General features: G+C 43.4%; 1 protein-coding gene across 4 annotated transcripts in view; it reads left to right on the forward strand.

The window, feature by feature from the left end:
* The window catches only part of LOC138789755 (DNA topoisomerase 1-like), a 104446-nt gene that overhangs the window by 23182 nt on the left and 60044 nt on the right, over positions 1–21220 (forward strand). For all 4 annotated transcript variants that reach the window (XM_069968547.1, XM_069968548.1, XM_069968549.1 and 1 more), the window contains 3 exons: positions 2858–2985; positions 13416–13531; positions 19281–19402. In XM_069968547.1, the coding sequence (XP_069824648.1) occupies positions 2858–2985; positions 13416–13531; positions 19281–19402 (366 nt within the window). The remainder of the gene's footprint in view (positions 1–2857; positions 2986–13415; positions 13532–19280; positions 19403–21220) is intronic.

A 21220-nucleotide genomic window follows, 5' to 3' on the forward strand; every position in this document is an offset into this window, starting at 1 on the left:
GCAGCGGCTGAGGAATGTGGTGTCCCGCCATGGGTGTTTCTAGTCTTTACACACCTCGCAAAAGTCTGTACATCAAAGTAAATGTGGTAATGAAGTAGTACCTAAGTTTTGCCACTAGATGGCGCTAGTATATATATGTTGTGTACCGAAGTATTGCACAGCTGGATGTAACTTAAGGGTTATTGCTTTAGGATCTGTGCACCAATGGGAGTTTTCTTTTTTCTACCTTTCTTTACCCTTGTCTTTTCTTGCATTCTCTTCTCACCTACTCACAGCACACCTTACAAATGCTGTAGAAGGAAGTCACACGGGAGAGGAAGTGTAGCCACACCTTAGTGAGTCTAACTCTGGCTGTTGTAGTGGAAGGACGCAAGCCAGAAAGGTCCCTGTGGTAGCCAAGGAGGGCCCTGGCGTGTTCAGACTCAGATGCTGCTGAGAGATAGGGTTACTGTGTTTTTATTTTAAATAGGGCTAGTGCATGGAACTGGTCTGGGGTGGGACATATCCAAAGCAACCCAATCTTCTACAGGCAGCTGCGTCTGCACACTACACCAGAAACATCAAAGTCGTCCCTAATGCTGTATTTGTGTGACTGTTTGAGTTGCCTGCATAAGCTGAGTAATAAAATACACTGAGATATATAATTTTTTTTGCCAGTGTGACCATAATATGTTAGTCCAGAACTCTCTTAAAGCAATATAACTGATCCCTGGTAGAACAATGTACGTTTCCATTCTCAACACTCAGTTAAATAGCGCACAAAACATTCTGTGTAAAGAGAAGCGAATTGTAAACTGACGCAGGTTAATAGAACTGAACAATAGGCAAACTGCTGCCGCTCAGATACAATTGTTTAGTGCCGTCATGTGGAACAAAAGAAAATACAAGATGTAGAAAAATCAGAATTTTGAAGTGTTGACAATTTACAAATCCTTCATAAGGGAAATATGTATTTATGTTGATGAAGGAACACATTTCTGTACACTTCAGAATGAAATGGTTACAAAGGCTTTCCATATAGTCAATAGGATAAATAACGGCCACATTAACACCCAAAACCCACATGTACATGTAATGTTTTGTTAGGGCTGCCCCTCCTTAGCCATCATAACTGTCATTCATTGCTGTTCACATCATCACATACCCCCACATACATGGTGGTGGGGTTTTACTAATTTATTTTTATTCATGTTAAGCAAATCATATGCTTTGCATTCCCCCTGCAGAGGTCAAGGCTTTCAGCTAATGGCTGTGTGCTTGCAGGCATTAAAGTGACACTGTCACCCCCTTTGTTCATTTTGACATCTCTACACAGGTGTAAAGGGTAAATTTAGTGTTTTTCATACCTTATTTCATATCATATGTCATGGTGCTTGTTCAAGTAAAAAGTGTCCTTTTATCATCTGCAGATTGTATTAAGTGGGCGTGGCCTCGCGGCACTAGCGCCACATAACCCCGCCCACAATGGCACAATTGGCCCCGCCCCCTCGCCGGCCATTGGAACAGGCTGGCCGAAAGGTCTAGACTCCACCCCCTTTACGTTGGACAACCAATGGGCGTCAAGAGGGCGGGGCCAACCGTGCCGTTGTGGGCGGGGTTATGTGGCGCTAGTGCCGCGAGGCCACGCCCACTTAATACAATCTGCAGATGATAAAAGGACACTTTTTACTTGAACAAGCACCATGACATATGATATGAAATAAGGTATGAAAAACACTAAATTTACCCTTTACACCTGTGTAGAGATGTCAGAATGCACTAAGGGGGTGACGGTGTCACTTTAAGATAATGAGTACATACATGGACTAGATGCAGAGGGGAAGGTGTATAAGGGGGGGTGCATCTTACAACACTAACTGTTTAAACCCCTTAATAAAAATACATTTTCCTAATGCTGTAGACCTTCTATTGCTGCTTTGATAGAAAGCCTTCTGAATATTTTTGTTTATACATTCAGGAAGAATATGTTTGTGAAGGTTAAAAAAAAATTGAGTGGAAGTAATGCTGAATATATAGACCTGTGTGTTCTGTTCTGGATAATATTTGTAAATTTCACAGATGTCAAAAAAACATGTAAAAATAGAGGCTGTATGCTTTATAAATAAGTCACTAGTTAGTGCAGAAGCTTCTGGACCCTTATAGGAAGGCTGTTTAGTTTGGGCCAGGATACTCTGCATTTGTGTTAGGTAGTTCTTAACCTGGGCTAGACAAGCTTCACTCCTACTACATTCTTGGTGAAAACTAATTATTACTTTCCTCGACATATGCTATGCTTTATAAGCCAGAAGAGTAGTAATGCACAGGGATTGAAAAGAAACATTAAGTAATCATTGATACAGGCTGCGCACAGCATAGTATTAGAAGATGGAATGAGCTATTTCTAGTGCAAAATTGCAGTAGAGGCCATGTATTTACAATAATATTTTCATCTTTGAGATTTCAGTAATGCGCTAGTCTTGTTGTCGTCTTTTTACATTTCAGGAAATGAGTAAATACTAATCCCCCTAACAGCCCCCACACAGTCTACTCATGTAATTGCTCATGGCACCTTTGTTTCTTGTGTTCCTGGGCTGTCTGTCTCACTTCCAGATCTTGAAGTTGCCTTGTGAATAGAGATTGAAGTCTGTGGTCTCTAGAGGCTATACAGTAGCTGAAATCTCACACTCTAACCAGTCACCTCTAATTTACCAGTTTTCCTAGAGAAGCCAACCTGTCTGTTTTCTATTTCTATTAATCTAAAGATTTATTGGGAGAGGGAAGAATGGAAAGTGACCAGATAACTGAACCATTAAGGCGGATCAGCCCATAAAGTCTACCATTTAACATTTATTACGCTTATTTTTTGTTTTGCAAACAGAAGAAGATCAAGAAAGAAGTCAAGAATGAGAGTGAGAAAAAGCCAAAGAAAACCAAAGAAGAAAGGCAGGCTGCCATTGCTCTTAAGGTGAAGAAAAAGGAAGAGGAAGAACAGGCACGTTGGAGATGGTAAAGATCACACAACATCTTTCACCCAGATTCATATACCTGGAGGGGCCCAAGGCCACTTTGTCACATAAGAAGGCACCAGTATTCTAAATACTATATGGTGGCTGGGGGTAGATTGTATAGGCTTTGCTAAACATAGCTGCAAATTCAGGAGCATTGTTACTGTTGTATAGAAAAAAAAAATTTGACAAGTCAAACATTCTGATCAGTGGGGGTCTTGTTGCAGAGTCCCCCACTAATCACTAAAACAAAGTAATGAAAGCACTTAGCTGACCACTATTTCTGCCTGATCCCTCCTCAATGTGGGGGACAGGTTCAAAAAGTCTACAAGTCCATCTCCAGCAAGGAGATGGTGAGGGAAAATGGTACTCAGCATAATGCTTCTCAGCTTAAGCGATTTAGTGAGGGTCCTGGTACTTCTTTGGCATGATGATTAATTTAAGCGCCCTCAACTATCAAGCTTTATTTATAGTTCTGGTCCACCTTGTATAGGTCTAAGGGACCTGTTGAGCCCTCTCAGGCTCGAGAGCCCAGGTACTGGAACCTCTGCTTTGTCTTACCGTTTTGCAAACCAAACCCTATTTTACGAGAGCAGGCAAATGCCAGCACAGTGTGGCACCACTTATAATGTAAAATTATCATATGCAAAACCTTACCTATGCAGTTCTCTCATATTGGTCTATAAATATAAAGTTTATAAATGACCAATGAAATGGGGGTCCTTTAAAGCATTCTTTGGTCCACAAGGCAGCAGGAAAATTTTCTGGGGCACCAATGTCTTCCCTATAGAGCTCATGAAAGAATAATTCCCAACATTGTCTTTAGGACCTGAACACTCCTATTTATTTTATAATGGGAAAAAATAGTAGTAGTAGCATGCAAGAATAAGTCATATTTGAAGAAAAGTTTGAACTTGCAATCTGTTAAGTTTTTAGTTATGCACACTAAAGTATTATATACTCACATAGACCTTATAAAACTAGGCAGGGAAATCACAGTAATCGTTCAATTTTCCCTCATGGTGACTCCCCTTTTAACCGTTATAATCAGATGATCCCCTGAGTACAGTGTCTGATACACAAGCAGCTGACAGGTTTCCAGCATTGAAAATTGAACTGGCATTACCTGGCAAGTGAATGGCACACACGTCCAAGTTCCAGAGACCTGCCTGGCACAAACTGCTTTTATCTCAGCAGCTGAATAAATCTCAGCCAAGCAGTGACTGCAGCTCAAGGATGGCTTGATGGTGGGTTCTTAAAGGATTTGTTTCCTTGATTAAATGTTTTATTGATAAACCGGGAAGTGATGGTCTATCTATGCAATTTGCCTGCCTGCTCCTTATGCCTTCTAAGATGAGCTCTTTGCTGATTGTCCAATCTAGTAATGATAATGGGGTCAGCCTATTTTCATTATTAGCTTTGTTGATTCAAGGGAAAGTTGTTAAAGAAAAAAACCTGTAATAGAGATTTTTTTTCCTACTAAACAGATGCTTAATTACATGCTGATTTCCATAAGATATCTCAGAAGGATTCAACGCTCCAGTTACAAAGCCCTAAAGGCTGTATTACACAGCACTATAGTAAAGGTGAAGCAAGCGCCGAACCAGTCAAGTCAGCGCTCACTTCTCCCTCTTTTCCCACTCTGTGCCTGTGCTATTACACGCACAGACAGAAAACCTGGAGGGGCAACAGGGAGCAGCGGACGGCGCTGCTCTGTAGTGTCAATATTAGGGCACTGTACTGCCCAAACAATCCTTCATGCTTCCCATTGAAGATTCCGATTATTGCAGTCACTGCAACAATCAGGATCTTTCAACATGCCGACATTGTGCATGTTAGCTGATTGTGACCTTTCAACGTGTTCTGTTACACAAAAATATCAAATATCAGCAAGTTTTCAGCTCACCCTTATTCAGCTGTGCTTGTCTCTATGTAGTTTTCCTGTTGGGAGCGCGTGGAACAATAGAACGGGCCGTGCTCCGTATCCAAGTGAAATCAGAAATTGGGAATCCACAGCTCCATAAAAAATTTTAGGCTTTATTGAAGGTACAATAAAAGCTTCACACAATTAAAATTGCGCCGACGCGTTGCGGAGGCTCCCCTCCTTAATCATGGCACACAACTATTATTGGCCTAAGCAAGTAAGTACGATATATATTGTGTAATAGGGCCTAAATTTTCCTGTTTCCTTTCACACCGCTATCTTTGGAAGGAGCTAAGCAGTTTATTGCATAGGTCTCATGTAACTAAAATTTGCCAGTTGTTTTGGATCAGTGGAGTTTCCCAGAAACACTAAAGTTTACTTTTGGAATGCCCATGTAATAATCCCTGCCTAGAGAGTAGCTACAGTACATTTTAAGCAAACTTTACACATTAGATGTGTGATGTAAGCCCCCGATGATATTGTGTCGGAGGATTGGCCAGTCACTTGCTAGGTGGTGAGGTGTGACGCCACTCCGGTGGTGGTTGGCCGAAATACAGCCGAACCTTAAGATGTTACTTTGTGACACCAGTGCCAGTTGGGCACACAGGTGTGATGGCACGCCTGCTTTTATTTTATAAGGCCAGTTGTACCCTTTTCCCCTGTGGTCAGTGTCCTGCCGGGCTGCTACGGGGTCCCTTGGGTTAGTGCAGTCACGGATGGCCAGAGCAGTGTAGTGACCCTCCCAGACTACTGGAACTGCCACCCACAGAAAGGGGAAGTGTCCCAAGGTTGCAGTGTATACGGTGTCAGTGTGGGGTGAAGAATCAGAGTCTCTTTACCATAAATAAACTTGGTTTTACTTGTTAAAGTAAAGCTGTATAACTTGCTGCACACAAGTACCTTACCAAGATAGGTTCCACTTGATAGTTCCCTTGATAAAGCACTTCATAAGTACAATAACCAGATCTGCAACAGGAATGGACTGAAGAGCACAGTCGTGCTGAGTAGCGTGTTAAGAGATACTAAGAAGCAGAGTAACAGAGGAGGATGTCCTGAGTCTCAACCCAAGTAGTACTGTGCTCTTCCGGGATGTATGAGGATGAGGTAGAAGAATACTTGTGCTGTGTTTTGACCTTTGGGTCTTCACATCACCTAATGCCCATCAGTGTCTGCTGAACCGTCCTATGAGGGTGACACAAGGCCCCAGACCTTGTTACCTGGAATAAGCAGAATGCTGAGGGTTCCCTGCTGACAACCACGCTGCCAGATAGAGTTAATAGGCCTTAGCAACTTTGCTCTATCCGGATCAGTTCCTAGCTTACTGCTGTCTGTGGATACTGTATTGCTCTGTGACTCTCCTAGTCCACGGTGTGGGTTGAAGTTGTCTCTGACTTGTCCTCTCTTGAAAGGGGGTTAACACTGCATGGTGTTGTATAGCGTTACTGAGAAGAAAACTGTTATGTGTCCTGTCTTGCGTCCTACCCATGCAGGGTTCTGACTAAGACTGACTCGAGTAGGGGACCTAGCAGAGGGCCAGGGCAAAGCTTGTCTAGCTTGTGTCCTTCCTCTACAATGTTCAACACGAAAAGACCTATGCACCTCCTCTACCCATGTCACTTCCTTCCTAGGCATATCTTAAGTGCGCTGTGAGTGGGTGAAGAGTGCAATAGAAGAAGTAAAGAGAAAGATGATAGAAGAGGAGAAGAACAGATTCCCATATGTTCACAGATCCATGTGACATACAAACAAACAATAACCCTTTACATACTTCAGCCGTGCAGCATCTGAATCTGAAACACACATCTATGATAGTGACATCTAATAGCGAAACTTTATCACTAGCTTCATCACCACCTTTTCACAATAAGTACAGGCTTTTTCGAGGCGTGTAACCAATAGCAACACCCATGGTGGGACACCACAGATGTTTGTTAGCTGAACTCATTGATTTCATCGAGATCTATGGAAGACTCTCAACCTTCCCCTGACTTCAGATGCCACCAGATGTTCTCAGGCAATTAGTCACCATCAGAGAAGTCTTGTAGTTTTCCATGCTATTCCTATTTAGGAGAGCTGTTTGCTTAACAACTATCTTTTATATGGCTAGCTTTATTATGAAAGCCAGCTTTTCTACATACCAGCAATTATCTGTTCTCAGCGGGGAAAACTGCATCTGGTCAGATATTTCTGCTTCATATAATATTATGTAGTTAACATATGAACAGACTGGGTCTGCCAGAGCCAGAGCTGCTGCTGCAGAAAAGCTGGCACATTAAAGGGGTTGTCCAGCGAAAATATTTTTCTTTCAAATCAACTGGTGTCAGAAAGTTATATAGATGTGTAATTTACTTTTATTAAAAAATCTCAAGTCTTCCCATACTTATCAGCTACTATATGTCCTGCAGGAAATGTTTTATTTTCAGTATGAGACAGTGTTCTCTGCTGACATCTCTGGCCGAGACAGGAACTGTCCAGAGTAGGAGAAGTTTTCTATGGGAATCCCTATAGAAAACCTCTACCGCTCTGGACAGTTCCTGTCTTCTTCTTTTTTTTAATCTGGTTTGTTTGCAAGCACTGGCCAGGCATGAAGAACTTTGGGGCTGGCCCGCAGTGTGGTGATCTCCCCTCCCCTCTGTGACGCGGCTCAATCAGAATCAATGAAGCCACGTCACAGAAGAGAGGGGAAATCATCACACTACAAGCCAGCCCCAGTGCGTTATGTCTGGCCGGTGCTTGCGAATAAACCGGTGCCATGCGCGGGAAGTGGGCAGCAGTTCAAAAAAGGACCACTGCCCTGGCATCCCCACGCCGGTGATAGTCTAATCATGTAAAAAACACAAATTGATGTACTGGTGGTACATTCACTTTAACCAATATCAAGTTTTGCACATGGTTAATTATAACAGGAAAATACTGGCATCTATGTACATTCTGTCTCTGATCAGGAAAGAGTCTTTTTGTCAGAACACTAGAAATGATTTGTTCCTATGACAAGGGCTGCACAATTTTACAATTATTGCTTTGAAGCATCTGTCCATTGTTTCTGGATTATAAAGCAAATGCATTATCTCAGCTTTTTTATACCGTGGCAGAGCAAGAGATAAAAAGAATCTCTTCCTACAGATCTAATATGAAGTCTGACGAGAGAATCAGATGGACATCATACAGATTGGGAAGCATGTTTTACGTTTAAATAGATTCTCTAATAGGAACGAAAGCCTGATTCACCAGGCGGAAACATAAGCTTTTCAGCCAGAACTGGATAGTTATGACAAGACAGGGGTCGAAAAATGTAATGTAAAAAAAGGGATGCGAGGAAAATTTGTACTTGCAGCTTGATTGCATTTGTTTACAAAATCCAATTATACTGATGAGTTGATTATAACTATTTTTTAAGTAAGACTGTACAAGTAATGAGTCCCTGAATGCCGCACAAACAGATTTTCTTTGAAGTGGAATGAAATTTGTAAAAAATAATTTCTCATGTCAGAGACATCTCCTCGCACAACCCACCATCTCAATGCAAAAGTAAAGAAGTCTTTTATTCTGACAATAGGGGTTATAACAACTGAACACTCCGGCAATCGGCTAATTGTTGTGGGGACAGCAGTAAGGGCACTGTTGTACAAAAGCCATACGGACCTAATACTTTACCATAGATACAGTATTTAGCTTCCAAATCAATTTGCAATGGTAGTATGGTTTTGCAGGTAGGCAAGATGCAACCATGCAATAAAGCTGGGTTCACACACTGCAGTTGTGTTACATTTGATTGTCTAAAATAAAAACATGCTTGTAACACTAAAACAATTACCAACTCTGTTGTTTGCTTTAAACAAGAACCCAAGGTGTGCAGTTGTGTGTATAGGTGTTGGTGCAGATAGATGACAGAGTCTCGGTAGTATAAAAATAGAACAGCTTCACAGTTTTCACAAGAAATAACTCTTGGTACACTAGAATGCTTGACCTTTGTGTTTAAAGGAGGTGCTTGAGAGAAGTAAGAGAGGTAGTTGTAGCAGTGCTTGGAGAGTAGAAAGTAGGGGAGAGGAGTTTGCTAGAGGAGCCCCAACCCAGTGTAGCTATGTACTCTGCCGGAACCTGGAGATATCTTCAGTAGTTAATTGTTACTTGTACTTGTGTATAGACTGTGTCTGACCACCTTCTGCCCCCTAGTATGGTAGAACCCGTCCCAGTAGGGTAGTACCATGCCCAGCCATGGTTATCTGGGTGTAGCTAGGTGTCCGAGGTTTCCCAGTTACCTGCACTGTGCGATATTATAAGAAGGCCTTCTCTACTGGCTGCTTTCTTATCGAGGCTAGTTCCTCTCGTGTCAGGATACTGCCCTGCTCTTTCTAGACATGTTTTGGCATGGGTCTAAGGGTGTTTCTTGGTTATCTTCCTTTTGTGTGCTTAGCACTGCAGAGTAGACAAAGTGGTAATAGTTAAAGAACTGTTGGTCTCTAACTGCATTTGTTGACTTTAATGACTCGACTCAACTGACTTGCTTCACTTCCTCTCACACAGAGCAAGCTAACTCCTCCTACAGGGGGTGAGTGTGTGTAGAGTCAGGATAGGTAGAGAGAAAGCACCTACTATTGGTCAGCAATAAATACATGGTACAACAGAAACATTAACCCATGACCTTCCTCAGCTGTGCAAATAAGAAACACTGACTCATAGTGGTGGAACTCTATAATAACTCATTTACCACTTAACATGAAGTGAGAACTTTGTGACAGGTGCACAGAACACTAATAGTGGGACACCACACTTTCACCAATGGCATTAATCCCAGCAACTTTGGCTATTGTTGCTTCAGATACATGCTTTCCCCAGCAAGTAGGAACACAACCTAACCTCTAGCATAGCTATCTAGATTTGTCAAGAACAGCTATGTTCAGCCACTGATCTCATGTATGGGGGTCAGTGTATACATGTTTTTGCTCCCTGAGAGTCACTCTTTGCTGCAGGTCAGGGAACAGGGGTTGGTTTCAAACAGGGGACCCCCTCTAGGATGATGATCTACCTCAAAAAGTAATTCAGATATTGTATCATAATGTCTCAGCTCCTTTATATATGACTGTAGCATCCCTTAACCTAAATGGCAAAAATTATTGATGTAACTTGGCACAGCCACTGCACTTTAAAGACTTTATATTGACCTGTTCACCACACAGATCCAGCGACAGCACCCCCTGCTGGCAAGTGTGCTGGTTGTCTACACCCCATGATGGCCCTTAATAATTTTGGCCCAGAAAACCTTTTTTCTCTTGGTGACATGTGATCATGCATGCATGCCTTGCTTGGCTTTAGGGACCAGGGCCGGCCTTAGGGTAGATGGCGCCCTGTGCGAAACCGTCTTCTGGCGCCCCCCCCCCCCCCCCCCCCCCCAGGACACCATAATAAAAATATATACACACACACACACACACAGGGACGGAGCTGCTGCTGTCCCTGTGGCTGTGCTGTTTCTGCAACAAAGTAGCTGTCCTTTCCAATTTTAGACAACCCTATTAAAGGAGTTATCCAGGATTTAAAAAAAACATGGCTACTATCTTTCATAAACTGCTCCTTCCCAGTCCTCAGGTTGTGTGTGGTATTACAACCCAGTTCCATTGGTGTGAATAGAGACAAACTGTAATACCACATACAACTAAAAAATAATAATACATTAACATACGACAATACTCAATACTAGACTCACAGGGGGCGTTTTCTCTGTATGAATGGCAGGTGATGTTTTTGCAGGCCCTTTTTCTTTTCTTCTTGTTTAGACCATCATGGAGACCTTTCCTGGTGACACCTCGACTCCGCAGAATCTGCCAGAGAAACATATTAGGCTCCTCTCTAATGCAGCACCATCCTCATCGCCATACAAATCCTCATCTGTATCACTTCACACAGTAACAGAGACCACTCTGTGCCCCCATATAAGCAGTGTGTCCAATACATGCCCCCAAATAGTAGTCGGCCCCCTCTGTGCCTCCATATAAGCAGTATGCCCAATACATGCCCCCAAATAGTAGTCAGGCTGAGTTGTGCCCCCATATAAGCAGTATGCCCAATACATGCCTCCAAATAGTAGCCAGGCTGCTCTGTGCCCCCATATAAGCAGTATGCCAAATACATGCCACCAAACAGTCAGGCCCCCTCTGTGCCCCCATATAATGCACAAGCGCACTTATTTGTCACTTGAGTACCAGAATGTCAGAGAAAGAGCGATCTCCTGAGATAGATCATAGAGAGAGGGAATTGGCAGTATCGGAGAAGGAAAGAAGGGCAGGGAAAAGATGGAAATAAGAGGAAATTTGGGGAAAGATGTAAAATGGCGGTTAGCCATTACAAACAATAGGAGAGAGATGAGAGGAGGGGGATGAGGCTGGTGGGCAGGGAGCTGTACAGAGAGGAGATAGGGGTAGCTGGAGATAGGTAGGTGTAGGTAGATAGTTATAGGTAGGTAGCTGTAGGTAGTTGTAGGTAGTTAAAGGTAGCTGTAAGAAGGTAGCTGTAGGAAGGTAGTTATAGGTAGCTGTAGGTAGGCAGCTGTAGGTAGGCAGCTGTAGGTAGGTAGTTATCGGTAGCTGTAGGTAGATAGTTATAGATAGGTAGCTGTAGGTAGTTGTGGGTATCTGCAGGTAGGTAGTTATCTGTAGCTGTAGGTAGTTATAGATAGTGAGCTGTAGGTAGTTGTGGGTATCTGCAGGTAGGTAGTTATAAGTAGCTGTAGGTAGTTGTGGGTAGCTGCAGGTAGGTAGGTTATAGGTAGTTGTTGGTAGGTAGTTGTAGGTAGTTATAGGTAGTTGTAGGTAGGTAGTTATAGGTAGTTGTGGGTAGCTGTAGTTAGTTATAGGTAGTTGTGGGTAGCTGTAGTTAGTTATAGGTAACTGTAGGTAGGTACTTGTGGGTAGCTGTGGGTAGGGAGTTGCCACCCCATCCCCTCCCCATGTAGGCACTAACAAACACACATACAAAAAAAACAGACACTTTAACTCACCTGGCTCCCCGCCACGCATCTCCTCTCCTCAGCTCGGCGGGCGTCGCTCCAGTGACGTCACTCATCCGTCGGGACGCACGAGACGCTGGCGATCAGCCATAGAGGCGCCCGGGCAGAGAGGCAGCTCTGTATACTTATCTGGTGTAGAAAGGAACGGTACGCTGTATGTCTGCAGGAGCGCCGTTAGAAACCACTGTATGAGCAGGGTGCCGGGCGGCCAGCAGGGCGAGCGATCGGGGCCGACAGACATACACAACATGCATTATGTGACAGTGTCGTGCTGTGTATGTCTGTCCGCCCCGATCGCTCCCCCAGCTGGCCGCCCGGCACCCTGCTCATACAGTGGTTTCTAACGGCGCTCCTGCAGACATAGTGATCTTTTCTACACCAAGCGCTTTCCTCCTCCTATAGTGTGCCTGCGCTCCTGCAGACAGAGACAGCACACATTTCTATAGCTAAATGTGCAGCTGTCACTGTCTGCCAGAGCGCCCCCCAGCTGGACGGGAGTGATGCGCCCTGTGCAACCGCACAGGTCGCACACCCCAAAGGCCGGCCCTGTTAGGGACAAGTTCTGTACATACACATCACAGTACTGCAGTTTGTTTATGAAGCTCCTAAGACTAGGCTCAGTTCATAGCTGGTGAATTCACAGCCAATGAATAGCGATGCAATGCTGTGGTTTCTGTAGTTCACCTGGAGCACTACCTATCTTGAGTTGGTAATGTGCACAAAGAGCCACACAGAAGTGGATACGTTGTAAAAACTTATATCTCACTTTACTAAAGAGAGGCAGAAATTCTCCCCAGGGTATTATGCAGCTGGTCCTTTCCTTATGGTGTGAAAGGTATGTACTGTTGACATGAAAAATAGATAATTTCCAGTTGTCATTTCATTTATAAATCTTCAGAAAGAACAACATAGAATGTATAGAAAAGAAGCTCCGCTATTTTATGTGCAGTGCAAGTACTTTACTAAAACAGACATGTCAAGAAAGCCGACAGGTCCTTTTATTTTTTATTTTTTTTAATATCCCACTGTCATTGGGGAGCCCATACTGCTGAGAGGTAGTTGAGGCCTGTGCATTATAAAGATGTTCTCTACATTCTGCAGATAAAGATAAATACCTGTCAAACTAGATCTATACTTATGTGTCTCCTGTGTTGTATCACATATGCTGCTGGTAAATTTAAAGTCAGTGAACGGAGATTCTGATTATGACTGGTACCAAAGCCCTGGGTGGCGCCATGGTTGATGGGCCAGCCCCTCTATGAATTCCCCTATTAAGCAGGATTTGTGAATTTTACAAAATAAACAAAAATGTGTCTATGCAGTCTCCTGCCACTAGCCACTTCAAAACCATTGAGCAATCTGCTTGGGAGTTGTAGTAATATCCTGCAGATATGTCTGCAGACTGAAGGCTTTAGTCTTTGTGTTAGGCTATTTGTCTTCTAGATGTGTCCCAGCAGGTGTTCGGATAAAAGCAATAATGCTTTTCTCATATTATTCATTGCAGGTGGGAGGAAGAGAAGTATGAAGACGGTATCAAATGGAAATTTCTGGAACATAAGTGCCCTGTGTTTGCCCCACCATATGTTCCGCTGCCAAAAGATGTTAAGTTTTACTATGATGGTAAATATTGTTTAAATTCCTGCCTTTCCACATTCATCAGGGAATTTTACGCTTGGAGTAAAGGTTTCATGGGTTCTTCATTTGTTCGGATATAGATTTCCTGGTCCAGGCTCAAGTAACAAGTTGGACCATTTATGTAACTGAACCCTTTACAAAAGAGAAAAGTAGATTTTCACCGGGGAGCCACCAGTTGATGCGTGCAGATAATACATTCTGCATTGATTTTAGTTTCCTTCAGTCTCTGTGGAGGTTAGAGCCAGGCAGATATCTCACTGCCTCTTTGGTTGATAAGACATTTTCTTATCTTTGGACTCCATAGTGAATCATTGACAATTCTGCCATGCACTTTTTTTTTTTATAAGAAGAGAATATAATTTTATTGTGCAAAGATCTCACAACATGTTGACAATCTTATGCAAGAAGGTGATTTCTACTGCTTTCCGCTGAAGAAATATGTAGTGTATGCAGAGGAACACTACTGAGCAATGCATGCTGGTACCATCAATTTTTCACTGCTGCTTATTTAAAAGAAATCTTTATTAAATTGACTACTGTACTTAAATGGGTTATCCAGCATTCTTCTTTTACTTTCAAATCAACTTGTTTCTGTAGATTTGTATATAGATTTGTAGCAGTGGCGTAGATACTATAGAGGCAGGGAAGGCGGTTGCTATGGGGCCCTGGAGGGAGGGGGCCCAGGGAAGATAAGAGCCTCCTGTGTCCTTTTGCTTAAACCCTTATGTACTGCAGTGTGTAAGTGACCCAATGTTCTCTTACATGCTGCAACACAAACAAAGGGTTAATATAAGCTCAAGACAATTAGCTCTCTGATAACCTCTAACCTCTGAGCTCCTGCAGAAGTCAGGGGTTATCAGTGCAGGAGTAACAAGGAGAGAGCTAATTGTCTTCTGCATTAACCCTTTGTTTGTGTTACAGCATGTAAGAGAACACTGGGTCACGTACATACTGCAGTAAATAAAGGGTTAAGCAAAAGGTAGTCTGCTGCTGCACCTATGTATATAACCTCCTAATATGCTGTTATAGTTAAATACAGTGGATGGACAAAACAAGCAGACATTGGCTTTCTCCTCTGACAGTGACTGTTGTGGCAGCACGCAGGATTCTGCCTCTGGCCACAAGAGAATTTTTTTTTTTGCCACATCACCGTGTGTGTGTGTATATATGTATGTATGTGTATATATATATATATATATATATATATATATATATATATATATATGGGAGGGGGGGCCCCATACAGTTTTTTGCTATGGGGCCCCATGAATCCTAGCTACGCCCCTGATTTGTAGTTTACTTATGTTTAAAAATCTCAAGTATTCCCATAGTTATGAGCTGCTGTATGTCCTGGAGGAAATGCATGGTGTCAGACTGAAACGAGAACATTTCCTGAAGGACATACAGCAGCTAATAAGTATGGGAAGACTTGAGATTTTTCAGGGTACAAACTCACTGGGCATATCCGCAGCGTTATCCAGCGAAAATCTTTTCCTCTCAAATCAACTGGTTTCAGAAAGTCATGTAAATTTATAATTTACTTCTATTTAGGGTACAAACTCACTGGGCGTATCCGCAGCGGATTTCTCACTGCGAATTTGCAGCCAGACCCGCTGCGGATCCCTGCCCTGTACAGTCTATTTGCAGACAAACTCGCAGCAGGATGGACATCCCGCTGAGAGTTTGGCCACAGCCCGCCCCGCCACCGGAGCCTATACATCACCTGTGTCCCGCTCAGCTATTCAGTACGCTGTGGCGGGGCAGTGCACTGATTGGCCGAGTGGGACGTGCAGGGAACCCCAAAGCAAGCCGGAGCAGGGACCAGGGGATGTATATGCTCCGGCGGCCGGGGGGGTTAACGGCGAGGGCTGCTGACAAACTCTCAGAGGGATGTGCATCCTGCTGTGAGTTTGTCTGCCCATAGACTGCACAGGGCAGGGATCCGCAGCAGGTCTCGCTGCAAATTCGCAGTGGGAAATCCGCTGCGGATACGCCCAGTGAGTTTGTATCCTAAATAGAAGTAAATTATAAATTTTATATGACTTTCTGAAACCAGTTGATTTGAAAGGAAAAGATTTTTGCTGGATAACCCCTTTAATCTACATATCCTAATGCCTACTTTTTTGTGTCAGTGCATCTAAAATTAAGAAAGTGCAACCTAAAAAACAGTTTAGGGGGGGGCCTTCACACCTACCGGATCGACAGCGAATCTCACTTCTGCGCATTTGAAGCTATAACCGCTGCGGATCCAGTACCATTCACCCCTATGATAGAACATCCCGCTGTGAATATGTGCTTTAACCCCTCGCTGTCCGCAGCCCCGCCGCCGCATTAGCCCATCCTCGGCCGCATCCCCCATCTCCGGCCGCATCCCCCATCTCCAGCCGTATCCCCTATCCCCGGCCGCATCCTGCAGCTGGCCGGCGAGAGCATAAAGTACCTGCTCGGCGGCCCGGCTGTATGGCTCCCGGCTCCAGTCACGCTTATCCCGCTCATAATGAGCGGGACTGGAGCCGGGAGCCTCACTGCAGCCGCCCCGCTGAGCAGGTACTTTATGCTCTCGGCGGCGGGCTGCAGGATGCGTCCGGGGATAGGGGATGCGGGCTGCTGGATGCGGCGGGGGATGGGGGGATGCGGCCGGAGATGGGGGATGCGACCGAGGATGGGCTAATGCGGCAGCGGGGCTGCGGACAGCGAGGGGTTAAAGCACATTCACAGCGGGATGTGCTATCATAGGGGTGAATGGTACCGGATCCGCAGCGGTTCTCGCTTCGAATCCGCAGAAGTGAGATCCGCTGTGGATCCGGTAGGTGTGAAGGCACCCTAAGTAATAATCTATTGTTTGGCATATTTTTTAAATGCAGGATTGTGTTTCCATGGTAATAGACTACAAACATAAGGGGAGATTTATCATCCTTGTACCTGGCGTACATTGTTGTGCGCCCTGTTTGATGGGTGGGCACTTGTGTTACAAATCACAGAGGGGCATGACCTGCACCTGACTTACTGTGAAAATCCATGCCAACTCAATGCTGGTGCAGATTCCTGAGAATGCCACACAGCAGCCACCTCAGATTTGCTGGATTTACTGAAAGACGTGCGCCCCTCAATAAATCCAGAGTGGGACATGGGGAAGGGGGATTTAGGCAAGACCAGAGTACAGCTACGCCGATCTTGATAAATGGTCAAGAGGTAGACTTAAAAAAATGGTGTTTCTATCAGCTTGAGGTAAAAAAAAAAACCATATCTATAAACTGGAGTTGGTGCATAAATAAATTTCCCTCACCGTGGGGTGTCAATGACTGTGTAAATGCAGTTTTGATGCGGTCAGTCCTCGTGATTTCATGTAAATCAATACAAGTGAGTTTAATGCTCTGGATACTTTTTTCTTGAAGCATTTTTTCTTGTTTTTATGACTGATATAAAAACGCTTTCTCTAGGAATCTTTCTTAAAGTGATACCCCCCCCCCCCCCTTTCCATTTTCATAGGTGATGTTCTCAGCAGCATCAGTTACAGGGTCTGCTTCACATTCCCAAATTACCTTTTGTTAATGGTGTCATTTGCTTCTTTTATGTGTGAAAACACTTATTCATCAGTGGACAGTGTCACCAAGGCAGGGCTTTTAGGCTGCTGAATCATCTTTCTCCATCTCATTCCAGCACTTGCTGCATTAGGATCGCCCAAAATGTATAGGACTATTATACAAACTAACATAAACGGAAACTATGATGCGCTGCCAGATCCCCTGCGCAGCTTATTATAAGGCCAGTTGAATTGTCATAGTTTCCGTCATTCGGATAGTAAGAACGGGGCTGATTTTGTTCCATACATAGGATGGAATCTGCAATGGAAGATATTAATATGACCTTATTTCACCTTGTGATGCAAGGCTATTAATGAAATGACGTTACTTTTAACCCCCTAAAACACAACCCTTCTTGAAAAGACCCCTGAGTAAGTTGAGCCTGAGGCCTGCTTCAGCAAAGAGGTACAAAAAATTGGAAGATTTGTTTTCTTTCCTGCGTAATTACTAGCCAGTGATCAGTGCAATTTAGAGCCTCATTAAACAGATTAATATAAATGGATGTCTTTAGGGAGGATTGCAGCTCCTCCATCATTTAAAATGCTGATTTATGCATTCAGCAACGAGATTGGAGCAACTGTAATTTCCAAAGCCAGAGGAATAGCTTAAGGTAAATCATGTAGCAGCCCCCTGCCATTACCTATACCAGTTTTAGTAGTGCAGTCTTATGTGCCAAATGTTTTTGGTCCACCTTAGGCACCAGGGCCCCATAACCACTGCATTAAGTACAGCTGTCTCACTGAATTTCCTTACGCATTACATCACTGCCTTGAAAATTCTGCGACATCAGCTTCAGGTCAGGAAGTATATGCATAAAAATACATGCATACATTGTAAAATAGCAGTGGTTGCCACTTGTTTGCTGCATTTCTCCATATCTTAAAGTGGTTTTCCTATGAATGATGTTTTACCTACAGTATCTGCAAGATGGGTGATGAATATCTGATTGTTGGGGGTCCAACCCCTTGTTCTGGTTCTGGTTCTTTGTCCCCTGTTTTAGCAGGTCAGCAGTCAGACATGTACATGCACATACTTCTGAAATTAACAATTTGTTTGGATGCAGATAGTAAAATGCTGTGTTCAGCCATCTTTATTAGAACCATATAGTCAAATGAAGCGCCAGCACGCATGTCTAACATTCGAAGTAACCTCTGTTCTTGTAATTATTTGGAGTCCTAGCAGTCACACACACAGTACCTGCTGTTTGGAGGGGAGAAGACCTTTAAGTTGGGGATATATAATATATATATTCATAATCGTGCCGAAAAGGCATCAGTGCCACTCTCTGCGGTGAAGATTCGACCTCTACGCCAAAGACTGCTCTTTTGGCCTTAAGTCCGTTCCTAGTTTTATTATGTTCTTTGCTTATATCTTCTGTGATCCGATCCATGTTCTCAGTTCTCCCTGCACTTTCCTTGCTTTGGTCTATTCACGAATTGTCTCTGCTGTGTTCTGATTGACAGGTCTTCACCTCTGGATTTCTGTGATTCCATTGTGTGTTTCTCCTGCTCTACCTATCAGCTTGGAGCCCGGGACTTCTGTTCCCTTATAGCTTTGTCTCTCCCTTTTAGTCTGGGCTCTTGATAGTCTTGTGCAGCTTGTCTGTCAGCTAGATCCAGCCTTTTGTCATATTGTCTGTATTCCTGGTTTCTTTACCCCTTTTGCCGGTTTCCTGTCATTATTTGTCTTTTGGTTCAGTGTTCTTGCTTAGTCCTTAGTGTTCCTTGCTCTGTCCTCAGATCATCTTGTTACTGTCTCTGGCTTCTGTTTCACAGTTTACCTTGTCTATTATCCATTATTGTGCCTAGTTCCTAGTGCTTTGTCCTTGTATCTCCTTAACATGTGTATTAGTGATTCTGACCTTTGGATTTTGGTGACCTCGTACTTGCTTGTGGATTCTGACTTTGTACTTCTGCTGCCCGTTTGTTGCCAACCTTGCCTGCTGACTATCCTTTTGTTGTGTGAGTTTCGTCTTGTCTTTTGTGTTTGCAGCAGTTGTGTTTCACAGCAGTTTTGCAGAAGTTTTATATTTCTCAGCATTCTCTTGGTGCTTAGTTTTTAAAATGTATCTGTAAAGTATGTATTTTTTCTCACCTGCATGTTTAAGCCTGGACTAATGCATTTTACATGATCTTTTTAATCTACCACAGGAAAGCCTTTCCAGCTCACTGTGCAGGCAGAAGAAGTGGCCCTTTTCTTTGCCAGCATGCTGGACCATGAATACACCACCAAAGACATCTTCCGAGATAACTTTTTCAAAGATTGGAGAAAGGTAAAGAGAGATCTAAATGTAATTCTGGCGTTAGCAGAATATACAAACTGTTCTGAGATAACTATAACTAGTCATTGACTAAATTTGTTAGTGGATGCCAGCAATTTGGTCCTATTGACTGGTTTATGTCTATAGACAGCCCTACTAGACAGTATTGGTACCAAAGATCTCATTTTCTTTCTCGGGATTGCTGCGCCTCAAAGGCAAGGCTTGGACAAGTTGTCTTGAATTGAGAATTCCCTTTCTTAATCTAATAGTGAAATTACTGCTGTGCTTCAAATGTGAAGCTTCATCGTCCATTGGAGAGACCTAAGCTGTAAGACGCAGCCCTGTGATTTAATATTGCGATTGTAATTGGCTCAAAATGCTAGGAGCAAGCTGTAGCTGGCTTGTGGTTGTGTAAGAGAGGATGAATATTTGGGTTTACATGGGTAGCTGTTCGGTACTAAAAGGAAAGAATGTTCAAGTGTTTTTTTTGTTTTACTTTAATTTTCTTAATATGTCATTAAATCTTTGTTATTAGACTTACGATACTGCTGTTCTTTTGTATATGATAAGGGCCACTGCATAGAAACAGGAATCCCTAAGTGATACTGTCACCCCCCCCCCCCCCTCCCCCTTATTCTTACTTCATTTCAATAATTAACAGTGTCAACTAGGCAGGGCTTCACAGCAGTTGGGCCCCACCTCCTGGCTGGGTAGAGGACCCACCTGTCATGAAACCCTGCCTAGTCAACACTGTCTAATGATGAATAAAGCAATTTTATAGCAGAAAGAAGACACAAACAAGTATTGATATTAGGTATATATCAAATGTGCAGCATCTAAGCTTGTTGATAATGCAAAGAACCACATACAGTAACCGAGATTGCTAGGTTTTAGCTGGGGCTAGGTGTTGGGTGTACACGCGACTGAGGTAGAACAGGTGTAGGTGCAAAAGCTGAGTAATCAGAGTCCAGTACTTAAACAGGAGAACAGTTTACTGAGGGATTTAGTCTTTCCCTCAGTGAACAACACAGATTCCTTAAGCTGAGTGTTGCAATAAAGACTCGGGCTGGACTTAAAGGTTAAGTTAGGCTTGTAATAGACTTGTGAGGAAGACTAGGGGGCTACAGAGACAACCTTGCTTAGGAAGTAGCAGAACTGTCAGGGGGACTTGATTAAAGAATACTTGATAGAAGAAATACCTATACTCAGTTTGAAAAATATCTTCTTGCCAGAGAGATCAGAGTGCCAGACCTGGTAGCACGGACCCCAGGCTTGCACAACTGGGTGGAGTTAGCCACTCTAGATTACCCAAAATGATTGAGCGAATACCAGTGCAGTACTTTGGTTGTAACTGCACTTTGCTCCAGTGCAGGCAAATCAAGAAGCTGTTGGAATGTCTTGACTTTTGTAGAATAGTCACCCCAGACGTAAGCAATGTTGACCCTTGGTAGTAGTTACCCCACCTTAGGCTTTAGCACTGCATACTGGAACAGGAACACAACTAGCTAGAACTCCTCACTATACCACCACTAGACTAGAAGCATCCACCAGGAACCATTAGGGAGCTTTATAGGAAAGGGACAGGACTAATCTCCCGTTGGTGGAGAACTTTGTAGAAAGGAAAAAATGTAGACCTGTGATTGGTGTAAGTGTGTAAGGTACCCAGCTAAAAGAGGGGATGAACAGTGGCATAAAAGAAGTGCAATATTATCTATACAGTACATTCAGCTGTCCTAAGTGTATCAGAACAGTGAGAGAACTAGGGGTGAGATAGTAAAGAACGGACCTTCAGCCCAAAGCATATAAACACATAGGGGGAGATTTATCAAA

This window comes from Dendropsophus ebraccatus, chromosome 4 (assembly GCF_027789765.1).
Source record: "Dendropsophus ebraccatus isolate aDenEbr1 chromosome 4, aDenEbr1.pat, whole genome shotgun sequence".
Lineage (NCBI taxonomy): Eukaryota > Metazoa > Chordata > Amphibia > Anura > Hylidae > Dendropsophus > Dendropsophus ebraccatus.